Source organism: Anarrhichthys ocellatus, unplaced genomic scaffold (assembly GCF_004355925.1).
Source record: "Anarrhichthys ocellatus isolate YVR2014 unplaced genomic scaffold, GSC_Weel_1.0 scaffold43, whole genome shotgun sequence".
NCBI lineage: Eukaryota > Metazoa > Chordata > Actinopteri > Perciformes > Anarhichadidae > Anarrhichthys > Anarrhichthys ocellatus.
The window spans coordinates 261,933-276,715 of NW_022280073.1; the positions used below are offsets into that span (position 1 = coordinate 261,933).

Genomic DNA, 14,783 nt, shown 5'->3' on the forward strand with positions numbered 1-14,783 from the left:
TGTGTGTGTGTGTGTGTGTGTGTGTGTGTGTGTGTGTGTGTGTGTGTTCAGGCAGTAGGATTCTGGAGAACGGCCTGCTGTTCAAAGAGCTGCTGCAGACTCCAAACTTCAGAATCACAGTGGTGGATGATGCTGATACAGTGGAGCTGTGTGGAGCGCTGAAGGTACACTCGCACACTGAACACACATGAGACTGAGGAAACTGCTGTTTCTGTAGTTATTGATTATTGTGTATCAGGGTTATTAGTAGTCAAATCATCCAAAGTGTTGGAACCTTGCTGTTTTTGATCAGATTTTAATTTTATTTTCCACAGGATGTCAGTGGTACAAATGGGAAACTGGCAACAATGGTACAGAAAAGAACTCGTGTTCAGCATAACGGGGCAATTTTATAAAGGAAATAAAAAAGTGTCTGTATCTGACAGCGTCTCAGAGCAGTGTTTGAGATTTTCTATTCCTCTGTGATAAAAACAAATGATGTAATCTAGCTATAATAATGGTGTACTACTACTACTCACCTTAAACTGGAACATCAGTGTGATGACGACACCACCACCACCGTCCAAGTCATTGGTTGCCGATGCATTCAGGTGCGCGTAGTGGACTGTGTGTGTGAATGTGTGTGCTCTCCCTGTCTTCATCTCCGGAGCAGAACATCGTCGCGGTGGGCGCGGGCTTCTGCGACGGGCTGCAGTGCGGCGACAACACCAAGGCGGCCGTGATCCGCCTGGGGCTGATGGAGATGATAGCCTTCGCCAAACTCTTCTCCAAGAACAGCACCGTCTCCACGGCCACCTTCCTGGAGAGCTGCGGCGTGGCCGACCTCATCACCACGTGCTACGGCGGCCGCAACCGGCGAGTGGCGGAGGCCTTCTCTAAAATGGGGAAGGTAGGCGCAACGCGGAGTCTGATGTCTCTGCAGCGTGACTGTGAAACACTTTGCATGCGTCATGTTTTTTATTTTTATTTCCACTCTTAGAGCATCGAGGAGCTGGAGAAGGAGATGTTGAACGGTCAGAAGCTGCAGGGTCCTGCCACCTCAGCCGAGGTTTACCACATCCTCAAACAGAAGGGCCTGGTGGACAAGTACGTACATTCATCCACCCATCTGTCTGAAGTTTTGTTTTTGGCATTTAAAGGGGCTCCGTGTATCATTTTAGCTCTTTACTGCAGCAATGTTTAGAGCACCAAGTCACCAAGCCAAATTCCTTGTATGTGTCCGGTACTTGGCAATAAACAGTTTCTGATTCTGAGCTACAGGAATAGTTTGACACTTCCTTGCTAAGAGTAAGATGTTCAGATGGATGTAAACATCCAACGTATCCTCGTACAATCGTTCATATGATCTAATATGCAAAGTTACTCCTCTTTTTTTAGTGCGTTTTCCTACGAAAATCCGGCAACACGTGTCAATTTACGCTTGTTACTTGCACACAGTCTTTTCAAGATAAACTTTCCGTCTTCACAGGAAACTGCTCCGTTAGGTTTGGGCAACAAAAATACTCGCTGGTTAGTTTTAGAAAAAGATTGTAAAATACTAGTTAAAAAATAGTTTTAAAAAGTGATTTTGTAGGACATCTACGAACTACATTGCCTTATTTTTCGTAGGTATAGCTACGAATGCTGGCTGAGGCCCAGCCTGAAACCTCATGTCTGTGTAAAGGTCTTCAGCTTGATGTGTATAAACTGGGCTGGGCTTTGACACAGCACGTTCGATCCATCGGTGCTCCGGCGTGCCTCCCGATGATCCCTCTCCAGTCTCTGATTCTCTCCGTCCTCTCTCCGCAGGTTCCCTCTGTTCACGGCGGTCTATCAGATTTGTTTCGATGGGAAGCCGGTCCAAGAGATGATCTCCTGCCTGCAGAGCCACCCGGAGCACATGTGATCAACACAGTCACACCAAGGTTCAGCTTTAGGTACTAATGCTGTCATAAAAAAGACAATGACCTTTATCAATTCTAGTTAAACCGATATGGACGAATGAAAGATCATTTTGGACCAAATACCTCTATTCACCATTTTTACAAAATATTTACACAATGAGGTTTTTGATAAATTATCATCAGTGATGTGGATATAGTGACTACTATATGGCAAGTAATGTTGACAGTAATGGCAAGTAATAGAACATTTAAAACCAGAAAAACACAACACTTATGCCATATAACGATATCCAAATCTAAGACGATGTCTCATATCCTGAGATATATCCACATTTCATTTCTTTAATATCAGAGTTATCGTCAGTACCGGTATATCCCAACACCCCGAACCTTTGCAAACATTTCCAGGTTTGCAGATATTTGAAATGGAAACTGTTTTCTTACTGTGACAGTACAGTGGTTTTCTCTAGTGACTTTCTTAAATATCAACATGTAGGTGCTGTCCATTACTTGAGACGACTCAGAAATATCAGCCACTCCGAGCCAGTCTGCTCATACTGGTGCACGTTAGTTATGTCCTGCACAAGCACAACAGCAATGGACATTTACTTTGTGTGTCTCAGTATTTTTATAACCTCACAGGGTTTGTATTCGTACGTTTTCACTGCCACTCAGGGGAACATACATTAGTGTTAAACATTGTCAAAAGGAATAAAAATAATAATAAAAAACGACCCTCACAGTATCCTTCCTGGGACATCTAGCACTATACATTTTAATATTCTGCCTCTTAAATGTCTGTTAATCATGCCTTTGGATAAACCAGCATTAGCTCAGTGTTCCATATATCAGGTGTGTTTCTGTGAGCGTTTCTCTCTGAACTGCCAAACTGTTGCCAAGTAAGAAGTAGTAAGTCGAAGTCTTGTATAGAGTTCTCTTCTATGTAACTGTTTGGTTCAGTGTCCTCTCAGTCCAGTTGGGTCTGTCACAGATGCTTCCCGTTGGAACGTTTAGGGAAGCGGCTGTGCACCAGCTTGAACCCTGAATTATTTTGTTTGTCCTGTAAAAGTGAAATGTGTCCATTAAAGCATTAATCTCACCTGTTGTGTACCTTGTACTCATGTCTTTTTGAGCCGCCTCCTGTGTGTGTGTGGGAGTGGGTGCAGTACCTATCACTTGACCCAAAGAACGATTTCTCTCTCTGGTTTGCTCCAAGGAGAATCAAAAGAGGACATGTCACAAGTCAAATCGTTTGGGTACAACACATGCGCGGTAAAAATCTGGTCTGTACTCGCCGAAAGGCTCCTGTAACCGTCCGACATTACATATGTTTTACCCAGGCGGCAACCTCTGGTTCTGCCGACTGACGGCAATGAAGAAGTGTCTTAAAACCTGCATTCTCTCTAATGTCCATCAGGGGGCGACTCCTCTGGTTGTATAGAAGTCTATGAGAAAATGGCATGGTATGCTTTAGGGCGGGGCTACCTTGTGACTGACAGGTAGCTGCCGCTACCAGAGACGTATACAGCGTCTGTCGTTCCTCCGCATCCCAAATATGATAACTTCTGTTTATCGGTTGCAAAAAAAAACAATATAGCGATGGCAAAATCGCTGAAACTCGAGGCTTTAAAAGCGGGAGTCCCACAAACCAACGGGTGATGTCACGATGACTATGTCCACTTCTTATCTACAGTCTATGGATCAACTCCACTGATATGACGCGTCACTTCTCCTCTTACTAGTCTTCTTGGTTTTGGTTCTGTGTTTTGGAGTCTACTGCACATGTGCAGAAGTGTCCCTTTCCCTGTGCCCAAATGCCTGTCAGAGACTTCAAAAGGAGATGAGAGTCAAATGTTAAACCCTCATCATCACACAATTCATAATACACATAGAATAATAGGCAGCCTTGGAGGTGTCCCATCAACACTTTGACAGTTAGTCGTATCCGTCTCTCTGAATATAACCGGGCCTCTTTAACAGGGACAGAGTGCTGAAGACGTTCATGTGAACTCAAATAAAAGGCGGATACGTGGCAGCTTCACTCTTCACTCTGCAGCCCTCTTCACTTCCTTGTTTCAGGGGCCTTTTTGCCATCGATCTTCAGCAAGTGAAACATGCTCAGTTGGACTGAGGTCACATGACTCACTTTGCCATCCGAGAACGTCTTTATCCACGAAAGACTCCTTGGTTGCTTACACACACACACACACAGACATGTCTAAGAGGTGACACAGTAAATGTGACAGTATTGAGTGCATTTAAAGCTGCGTTGCATCTATACTCATTTGATTTCTTATAAATTGGAAAAAAAACAAATTGTGCTTATTGTTCTTGAGATGTTTCTGATCAGCTTTTTCAAGATTGGGTCAACAATCACACCTAAATACTTAACATAGATGGCCTGCACTCTGTCCTTAACTCTAATTTCAGGAAGAAATGGACTCATGATAGAGATCAGCACACAAACGCTTTTGGATACATTCAGTGTAAGATGAAAGTAAGTCGACCAGTCTACTGTGGCTGTCATGTGCATGCAGTCGGATAATTAACTCTTAGGAATTCTGTGCTTCAAGCTTAGATTCAATGGGTTAATCCATGAGCACCATTTATACAGTGAATGATTGAAGCTTAAAGCATTTACATAGTGAGACCCATTCAACAAGCACAGAAGGCAGAAGCATGGCAAAATATAAGTATGGAACATTATTGAGATTGAGAACAGTTTTGCAGGTCCAGCCAAAGCTGTAATGTGACTGAAATGAATGAAAGAGATGCTTGATAGTATCGGGCTCTGCAAGGCAAAAACGGCAGCGGAGCCGCCTCAAGTTCAACTCTTTTTAAATGTATTTCTACACATGTAAGTGTTGCGGTTTGTCACCGGTGAGCATCTGAACCCTGAAGTGGTATTACTGTACGGGTTCAATTAAATTACATTTAAAAGGGTTTTATACCAAACTTTTCCCTGATTATATTCAACTTCGAAAGACAGTCATGTCCTGTTGGACGGTCAGCAAATATAACTTGTTTTTTTCTCATTCTAGGGTTGATTGACTTAAGTCTTCCTTTTGATTGTTGTTATTCCACATGGTAGAGCCATATGGGCTACAGTTATGTACATAGTACAACATTTGTGTATGAAATTATGGTAACTTAACAGGTCATTTAACTGGTCATCTTTTTAAAAAAATAAAACCCTCTAATGTTGTTAAATCTGGATTAATTGCTATCACTCGCCACCGACACGTAACGCTCCTCGAGTCCAGCAGGGGGCGGAATGGCGCGGCCGCTTCGTCAGAAGAAGAAGAAGAAGTAGAAGAAGAAGGAAAATGTCAACAGAACGGCGAAGTAAAGCTAGCGGTCCCACGGTGAGGGCACAGAGTTACCTTGCTGTCTGTTGTCAGTGAGCAATTTAACAACCACCCTTACTTGTAACTTATGTCCACCTCGCTATAGGTAAACAGTGACGGCCCATTCCCCCCCACACTGCTAATACTTAGTATGCTAACGTTAGCTGGAGAAGCTAACAGGAGCCATGTTTTGTTGCTGTCATTGAGTAGAAGTCACAGAACGTAAACAAACAAAGCTGAAGCTCTCACCTTCTCACTGTGATTATTTTGCCTTTATTTTTTGATATTTGTTTTTGATGAGCGCATTGTGTATCATACATAGGGATACATGCTACTACTATTAGCCAAGTTAGCCTACACAGCAGCTAAAAACAGAGGAGTCCAAACTGCTTATTATTTGGATATGTAGTGTAGAAGGTGTATTTATCATTGAGGACTAAACAGATACACTCTAAAATTGATTTCCCTTTGTGGTGTAAAGTTGATCATTTTGCCCTGGCTGCCTGAAGTTCTTCATCAAAGTTCCTTTGAATGAATGGATACAGCTGAAAGCTGTACTGTGTAAAATCATGTCCTTTGATAACAGGACTGCTGATTGACTTGCTGCAGAGGCCATGATCTGATGCTCATCTGTTGACTGCTACATCAGCAATGTCTGTCAACTCCCTCCTGAGATACAGCATCAGGTAACAGTGCTTTGACACGTGGTGTGATGGTGTTTGTTGAACTGTAGCTGTGTCATCTTAAGCTATAAGTTCATATCATGATGCTATAGACGAAAGGCCAAGATTAAAGGATTCATCAAGGTCTGTAGCTACGGCTATCTATCTAACGTGTGGTTGAGTGTTGGGCAGACATACTGATTCTTAGATTACATATTGAGTAAATCAGATGACTCAGTGACATTATGTCACCATGTATGTAATTAGATGCACAGTTAAGACGAGTAACCTTATAAAACTACAATACTATATATACATTAGGACCTTTACTGTATACAATATAACGCTGGAAAATTAAAGTGTCGTGTACACAATAGGTCAATAGTAACTACATGTATTAAAACACAAAAAGCATCATTAACGTGAGGATACACGTAAGTTGCAAGAAAAAAAATGTTATGTCAAAATTAGTGCTGGGCAAGTTAACGCATTCATTAATTAACGCCGACAATTATATTATCGCGCGTTAACGCAGTTTTTTATTTATTTATTATTAAGCGACATTTTTAACACAAGAACCAGGCAGCAAGCAGTGAACAGCTGTGTTCGTGTGGCGTCACTTCCTTCTTCCCCCCCTGGGTCCAGAACCCCTCCTACACTCCGTCACCGTCGTTCACTCTTGTCTCACAAACACTCACAAACACACACACACGCACACGCGTGTGTGCGCGCGCGCGATCGTCTCGTTACAGATCAAACGTGACTGTTGTCAATTGGAGCTTCTCGTGAGGACCAAGACATGTCTCGTTTGAACGGAATACTTTACTGTCTGAACTGCAGTATTACAGTGTTACAGTGAACACAACACGCTCTTGCACCTGACATGTGGTTTTCTACTTATCATCAATATTGTTAGCGTCAAGAACACGTACCATTCTACTTCCTGTCTCTTCAAAGTAAAAGCACTTCCGTTTTCATGCTCTTCACAATAAAAGTAAATCATGCAATCAAACAATTTACAACAGTGACAATATTAAAATACATATTGTCGAGTTTTTAAAGTGTTTTGTTTGTAATATGTATAATAAGCATATCATTTAGTTATCACTACTGAGAATTTAACAAAAAAAGAAGTTGATAGGTTTGCAGTTTTCAAGGTGTATATTTCAAATTGCATCTATTACACACATGAAGATAAAGTTATGTACACCGGCTGAATATCTATTATCAGAATCATTATAACTGTATTTTAACTGCTACTGTGTAAAGGGAATACTGCTGTTAAAAAGCACCTTATTTGTTTAAAGTGTTTACAAACCAAATGTTATTGCCCTTTTGTTCATATAGCAGTACTTTCAAAATAAAAGTGAGCAATACACTACTTTTGAATTCATTATTGAATTTTGCCATAACAATGCGATTAATCATTATTCAATTAATTAAATATTTTAATCGTTGCCCAGCACTAATTTTTACACATTAAAATATTAAACATGACCGTAGTACAACTTAGAATTTTCAACAACGATTTACAAGCATGACATAATTAAAACACACATTCAATTAAATTTTTTTTATTTTTGCAAAAATTTGCCTCAGAGGGTTTTACAATCTGTACACACACGACATCCTCTGTCCCAGAACCCTCGCATCGAAACAGGAAAAACTCCCCCTAAAACCCCTTTAACGGGTAGAAAAGAGGAAGAAACCTGTGGGAAAGCAACAGAGGAGGGATCCCTCTCCCAGGATGGACAGAAGTGCAATGATGTCGTGTGTACAGAATGAACCCTAGGGGCGTGGGGTGGGGGGGTGGGGGTCAAGGGGCGTGGGGGTGGGGTTATTTACTGCAAGGGTACTTCTACTTTTGGTACTTTAAGTATAGATCTTGCTGATTTTACCATACTTGACTTAGGTTTTGAATGCAGGACTTTCACTCGTCGTGGATTGTTTCATCAGTATGGTTTTTGCAGTTTTACTGCAGTGAAGGATCTGAATACTTTTTCATCCACTAATTACTTGTAAGTGAGTTTGGTTAAGAACCACTGTTTGTATATTAACTGTTTATTTGTATATTAATCTGTAGCAGTAAGATTTCATTCATTCTAGGGTCAGTTCATGCACTACATCCTCATTTTAAAGCTGATATTTATAAAATGTTGATCCCGGACTTCCCCGAGGGGGGTTCGGATTTTTGTCACCTTCTTTCACCCCTGATGAGTTTCCATCCCTGAAAACATTGAGCATCAGGGAATAGAATCGGATGAAGGGTAAAGAGTAAACAGTTGGTTGAAAAGCCAGCGCTAGATTGATCAACAGTCAACATAATCATTAGTTAGAGAACTACTTAGACATTAAATGTGACAATACCACCACCGATGACAGTTCATTTCCATATTTTCTTTCCCTCTGCAGGCTGAAGAGGAAACATGTGTCACATTTAGTCCATCAGAGAGCTCTGTCAGGGGCCGATGCTGTCAACGCACTCAGACCCTTTTATTTTGCAGTCCATCCGGACTTCTTCGGCCAATATCCCAGAGAAAGGGTAGGTCTCTCATGTATCATGAATTGTTTAGAATCCAAATAGATATACTGTAAAGTGATTGAACTATCGGTAGACTGACGTGAGGCGTTCCAAGGTGTTCAGATTGTCAGTAGTCTTCGTGTTTGTAGCAACAGGACCAAACCAACACAGGCCATGTTCAGACCTTGCATCACGTGTGTCTCTGGTGAACCGCTTTACGTAGAGGTGTGAATGCACCCAAAAGGCATTGAGATCCGATCACTCAGACCACATTCTGAGGTGGTCAGGGCCGCATGTGGCCACGTCCTTTTAGCTGCGTGTACGCAAATGTGTCACCGGGCGACATGGAAGGGGCACGGGGTCTCACTGCGCCGCCTCGTGACGCATTACCTATGTGCACTCCCGCATCCCTGTCGGTACAACCGTATTTTTTTTGTTTATAGTCACAGATCTGTCGTCGGGTGGCCGCCATTAACACAACAACCTTGTTTTTTTAGGTTTATAAAATGTACCTGAATTCTTGATTGTAATGTTGCGTCACAAAGTCTGCTGTATGTAGCCATGTGTTTACTACGTGTTTATCAGCATATAGAGCGGGGAAGTGTGATCCGATCACAAGTGGTCACCTGCAGTCTAATGCCAGGTGTGTACTGATGTAGCGGTCTCCTTGTGATCGGATCACCCAAGACGCATGTTAACAGGGACAGCAGTCTGTCAGACCACAGGACTAATTATCACCATGCAGAGAGGAGGCTTCAGCAGACTGTGTGACATTCAATGTTGTGTTTCACAGGAAGTGAATGAGAATTCATTAAAGAGGCTGAATGGCTATCTGGACAACCTGCAGAAGCCCGGCTCCCGCTCAGTTCAGCCAATGAAGCTCACTTTTTACGTCCGGGACATGAAGGACAGCAGCGACGTGCAGCCGGACCTCCTAGCCTCGGGTACAGTTTCCCCTTAAACACAGCTCATGATATTCCCAAGTTCCGTCTTTACAAATCTAACAAAGCTCCCGCCTGGTTTCGCAGGGTTCCGGTCAGTGAGTTTCACCCTGCACACAAACGACGTGTTGAGCACGGTGACCAACGTGTTGAAGTCCTGCAGCCTCCCCGTGGAGCACATGAAGGGGCCGAAGGCAAGTGCGGAGACATCTAAGAGTCCGCCTGGGGCCGGGCTGCCTTTCTACAGACCCATCAAGTGGGACAAGAGCTACTACACCTTCACTGGATTCAGAGACCCCGAGGAGGAGCTGCAGCAGGCCAAGAGAGTGGACCCTGCACTCATGTAAGTAACACTGGACCTCAGCTCTGCAGCTCAACTCACATGCATGCAGTACACAGCGCAGAGCTGTTGTTTCTTACATTTCTGTCCGTCTGTAGAGTCAACTTTACAGCACGCTTGTATGAACTTTGGACTGTTTCCCGCTGCTTCCAGTCTTCATGCTAAGCTAGGCTAACCGTTCTGTAGCCAACACGCACAGACGTGAGACTGATATCCATCTTCAAAAATAGTAAAGTTATGGGCTGTATAACCAAAACAACGGGCTGAAAGACCCTTGAAACAGCTGAGGTGAACTACACAGCAGGTCATTCTATGTGGGTTTGTCACCATTAAATATTTAGATTTTTAGTAGTTTTATAGAATTCCAAGACTGATCTCATGTTGCCTTTTCTTTCTCAGCTTGTGGCTGAGAAACAACGAGCCCGAGGCGACAAAGAAGCACAGCGCTAGTCTTCCTCGGAGGGCAGAGCTGAACAGGCTGAAGGAGGAGCTGTGTCACAAGTTTGATCTGTCCGATATCAGGTACTGTTGGCCCCTAACTCTTACTGAGGGCTGTGGGAGCTGCTAGCGAAACTGTTGTCAACTTGAACGTGTCTACTCGCCCAATGTCAGCTGGGATTGGCATTATAAAACATGACGAGAGTCATTCTGAGGGTTCATTCGTAAACCTCAATAGAATCTTTGAATGTACGGTAAGAGCCGTAAGAACTGCTTCTGTCAGCCCAGTCTGGATTAGGGAGTAAGCTTTCCTCTGTGAGTCACTGCAGAGCATGATTTAAATGAGAGACCAGTAAAGGCTCTTATGGGGACTGTTGCGCTTTAATTCAAGCCCGTACGTGAACTCGTCACAATCATTGTGCATGTTACCACGACGGTGACATCAGTTGTGTGGTGCAGGTGGCAGCGCAGCTGGGGAGTGTCCCACAGGTGCTGTCAGCTGCAGAGTCTGAGCCGACTGTCCCAGCAGAACCCCGAGGCCCTGATCAACCTGCAAGGTAAGGAGCCTCGCTGATAATGAGACCCACGATGATTTTCATCCATAATGAGGTCACGATTATTCATTTGTGTCCCAGGACACACTGTTGTGTTTGCTGACCAGTCCGGGATGAACGCCTCTGGACACATCATGCTGGGAACCATGGACGTCCATCACCAGTGGACCAAAGTAAAGCCGCCGCAGTGCGTCTGCCTCCGAGTGTTCTCTGTGTTTCCTCTTTGCTTTCTCTGAGCCGTCCTCTCCCTGTGTGTGTCTCCAGCTCTTCGAGCAGCTGCCCGGCTATTGCAGCCTGCAGCAGCAGACGGACTGGCTGAAGGAGAGGATCAGCCTTCTCCTGGGCGGGACTCAGGTGGTCCACGTGGAGAGGCTGAGACCGGTCCAGTCCATCGCCGAGCACTACGGCACCCTCAGCACCTTCCACAAGAGCCTGATGTCCCGACGCCTTCGCCTGCACCCCAGGAGCCTGCAGGGGCTCACCATGTTGTTGGAGAAGTACGCCGTCCCATAACCTCCCTAGCGCCTCAACCACACGACGCGCTGCTGTGTATTTTTATTAAGTAGGGCAGCATTAAGATGCACCGATTGATCGGCAGCCGAGTAGAAACACACGTTTTTCAGCTGATCGGCCGATGAGTCTCTTATTTCCTATTAGGATAGTGTTACTGAGCTCACACACACAGACAACATGCTGTCTCTCCCTAGCACAGTTCTGATTAGAACCGAGCTAACGGCTAACGTTACCAGGTTATACTCAATTGCGTGAGAAACTTGAATGTTTTCACAGCAACATAAATACATATTAGGTAATTAGGACCTATTTAACTTCCAAATACTTTTAATCAAACACACATTTAAATATAGATACAATTATTTATTTCCTAATCTTTTGGAACTGTGTGTTTTCATATAACCACTGTAGATGACAATAAGAAAGCATAACATTTAGAAGTGTTGATGGTTTACACCGACTATGGGGACGGGCATTGGAAATTAGCAGGAGCAAAACATGCTGCGATACACTATTGGATAAGAGTTGTGCAATTCTCTATGTATTTGTCCCTTAAACTGAACTTATTGTCATAAAAGAGTTAGTCTGCAGCCTTGCTGTCGGTTACAGTTCTTCAGAATGGGACAAAATCAGAATCGTCAGGTCAGATCGGGAATTGTAATCACCGCTTCGTTAACTGTCGTTTGTGTCCTTCACAGTGACCGCTCCAACCCCAGCCTTCATGAGATGGGGCACTTCATTATCCCCACCAACGCTGACCCCCCCAAGCTGCAGGTCTTCCTCCAGAGCCACGCCCCCGAGGCCCGACAGCGCACCCAACACAAAAACCAGTGAGTCGAACCCTGAGTCACTGAAACTGAACTTCAATAAATTAAATGAAAAGAGTGTCTGTCTGTCTGTCTGTCTGTCTGTCTGTGTCTCTCTCTCTCTCTCTCTCTCTCTCTCTCTCTCTCTCTCTCTCTCTCCAGGCTGCAGGCAGAGGAGGAGGCTGTGGTGAAGCTGTGTCTCCAGAATCTGTCTCTGAGGAGTCTGTCCAAGGAGCCCAGTGTGAGCTCCAGCCAGATGATCCTGTGCTGCAGAAGGCTGGTGGAGCAGCGCTCCCCCCTCATGCAGGGCCTCCACATCTGTGTTTCTCACTTCTACTCAGTCATGCAGGACGGGGACCTGTGTGTCCCCTGGGACTGGAAGAGCTGAGCTGGAGGGACACGGTCAGTCCAGCTGTTGGAAAGAATCTTTTTTCTTTTCTTTTTTTTTTTAGCAATTTAATGTTGTTCAGACAACGTTTAACAGGATGTTGTTTTAGATGTCAGGTGGTCACCCCAGATTTCATGTTCAGTGGGTAACTCAAGCTGACAGTCAAGAAGCACTTTATCCACTTTATTACCGGAGAAGCCAAATAGGAGAATTTGATTGACAGCTAAGGTCAGTGGTTCCCAACCCAGGGGGTGCGGACCCTTCAGGGGACGCAAAATGATTGACAAGAGAGGAAGAAGAAGAAGAAAAAAAATCCATGCTTCAGGAATCAAAATTAAAAGTCTGAGAACCAAATATTGTTTGGTTGAATTGTGATAAGTGTGTGTGTGTGGGGGGGGGAGGGGCCTTTAATCCAGAAAGGTTGGGTAACACTGGCAGAGGTGCAATATCACTGAAGCTTTATTTAAGACCAGGGTTGAGGCCTTAACATGCACGGTTTGACAAAGTGAGTATAGTTCTGTTGTTGTGTGGAGTGCACCAAGAAAGGGTTAGACGATGGTTCTATAAGTGTGTTGGAACTCACTCTGGTTGACGGACCCACTTGAGCAGGTGAGCGAAGCTGAGTGAAAGTAAACAATCCTGAAATTCCCGACACGTTTTTTTAATCTAACGAAATATTCTGCTTCAAATCTGCATTTCACTGCGGCAATGTGACAATGAATATGTGAATATGCAACATAACGGCACGCCTCCACGCCGTCTGTCCTGAAAGACATTCGCTGGGTTGCACTCGCCAGTTCACGTGAGAATGTGATCAAAGTATTAGTGCGACGAATGAAAACAACAACAACTTGTGAGAGGAGTTCACACCCAGCTTGCTTTCACACCTGACCAATCACAGCGTGAGGTGCGTGTTAGTTGTCAGAGTTTCTGTTTCAGAAAGTACAGACGTTGGAGTTCTGACACTGATGCCCGTAAATAATCAATATTGCTACTATTGTAGTATGAAATGCTGATTTAAATTCGAAAATCCAACTGTATTTATATACATGTGAATGTAACTGTAATTTATGTGATGATAAAACAGAACAGGAGGACTCGTTGCTTAGCCAGACAATCCAGGAACATTAACAAAGACCTTCTACAAAGACCTTGTTACGTTACGTTGTGTGCATAGAGGGGAAAGGACTAACTGTGTGATGCAGCGTGTGGACTAAGATGTGCGATGGTGGGACACTTCACCGGATGGAGATGTTTTGGACATTTCAGATGCTGCTGTGCAGTTTTGAGTCCTGAGTTCTCGTATCACTCGAAGCTCTGTACACACTGGGAGGCGGGTTTGGACCTTGTAACGGTACCACAGCTGTGAAACAGCAATGTTCCTCTCAAATAAAAGTGCTCACATCAGACTTGACTGTTTATTGTGACACCTATTGTGTGTGAGAAAGACCTGGACTGCGGACGGACGGGGAGTTGGACGCGGCGGCTGGAGCACGTTGATTGTACGGCGGATTTCTCTGGAGTGGGCGGTCACCTTTAAATCCCCAATAAACCCAGCCCCCATCCAAGAAGGGTGTGGGAGCGGTTTAGGAAGGGACCAAGTCCACAATGGGCCAGCTCACTCCTGCTTGGGGTGGGGGCGACCCAAAGCTTGAATCCATAGCAGTCGCAAGAAACACAAATCACAATAGTTTTGAAACCATGGAGTCCATCCTGCTTCACTGCCTGTGGCCCAGTGTGGATGTGCTGCCAGCACTAGTGATACTAGTATCGGTCATGTATGTTTACTTTCCCCCATTCTTTCCCTGAGCTCGCCCCCTCCCTTTCTCTCTCTCTCGCCTCCACCTCACTCCACCTATTTATGTGCTTCTTTGCAGTGAGGAACACAGACATACATTACATGATGCTCCTGTTTCTGACATTGTCAGCTGCTTCAATACTGTAACCGTTATATTTGTAAGCAGAGTTTTTTTATTTTAGGAGGCAGAAATAATCGCATATATTTAAAATCAGTGATTGTGAGATTTGTGGATCTATTTTGATAGTTTCTAAAGTAACTTACAAACCCACCGAGGTCTGCGCTGTCGTATACGATAGCAAAGGAATTCTGATTTATATTTTTAGCACATCTCTGGAGTGTCATCACGCTGACTAGTGCGCCTAGTTGTGTACACGCACTCATGCTACCGTTGTGTAGTTAGTTTATAGCCTAACAATATGATAAGCCTTAAAAAAATTAAATAAAGAATGCTGTAATATTGTAAAACAATCATTAAAAACTCGTAGTATAGTTTATCAAATAAAATCTAAAAATTGTCCTAGTGTAGTATGTTCACAAAAGTTGTGAAAAAGCCATGATTTAGTATGTCTACATTTTTTTTTTTGCATAG

The 14,783-nt window shown here is 43.9% G+C and overlaps 2 protein-coding genes across 2 annotated transcripts in view; both read left to right on the top strand.

The window, feature by feature from the left end:
* gpd1l (glycerol-3-phosphate dehydrogenase 1 like) overlaps positions 1–2,982 on the top strand; it is an 8,492-nt gene extending 5,510 nt beyond the window's left edge. The window contains exons 5-8 of the mRNA XM_031868593.1: positions 52–164; positions 653–889; positions 980–1,086; positions 1,789–2,982. Of these exons, the coding sequence (XP_031724453.1) occupies positions 52–164; positions 653–889; positions 980–1,086; positions 1,789–1,885 (554 nt within the window). The 3' untranslated portion in view covers positions 1,886–2,982. The remainder of the gene's footprint in view (positions 1–51; positions 165–652; positions 890–979; positions 1,087–1,788) is intronic.
* Positions 2,983–5,171: 2,189 nt separating this feature from the next.
* tcaim (T cell activation inhibitor, mitochondrial) lies at positions 5,172–13,800 on the top strand. The gene is made up of 11 exons (XM_031868592.1): positions 5,172–5,248; positions 5,817–5,916; positions 8,305–8,434; positions 9,207–9,357; positions 9,442–9,697; positions 10,094–10,216; positions 10,592–10,689; positions 10,768–10,859; positions 10,951–11,183; positions 11,898–12,029; positions 12,168–13,800. Exons 2-11 carry the CDS (start codon positions 5,882–5,884, stop codon positions 12,391–12,393), a joined length of 1,476 nt encoding a protein of 491 aa, XP_031724452.1. The 5' UTR covers positions 5,172–5,248; positions 5,817–5,881; the 3' UTR covers positions 12,394–13,800.
* Positions 13,801–14,783: the final 983 nt, after the last annotated feature.

What these genes read in the sequence shown, in the direction of transcription:
- tcaim (XM_031868592.1), top strand. Translation starts at nt 5,882, where the DNA reads ATGTCTGTCAACTCCCTCCTGAGATACAGCATCAG. An exon ending in GCCAATATCCCAGAGAAAGG is followed by an intron (nt 8,435 to 9,206) that starts GTAGGTCTCTCA and finishes TGTGTTTCACAG; the next exon opens with GAAGTGAATGAGAATTCATT. An exon ending in TCCATCACCAGTGGACCAAA is followed by an intron (nt 10,860 to 10,950) that starts GTAAAGCCGCCG and finishes GTGTGTCTCCAG; the next exon opens with CTCTTCGAGCAGCTGCCCGG.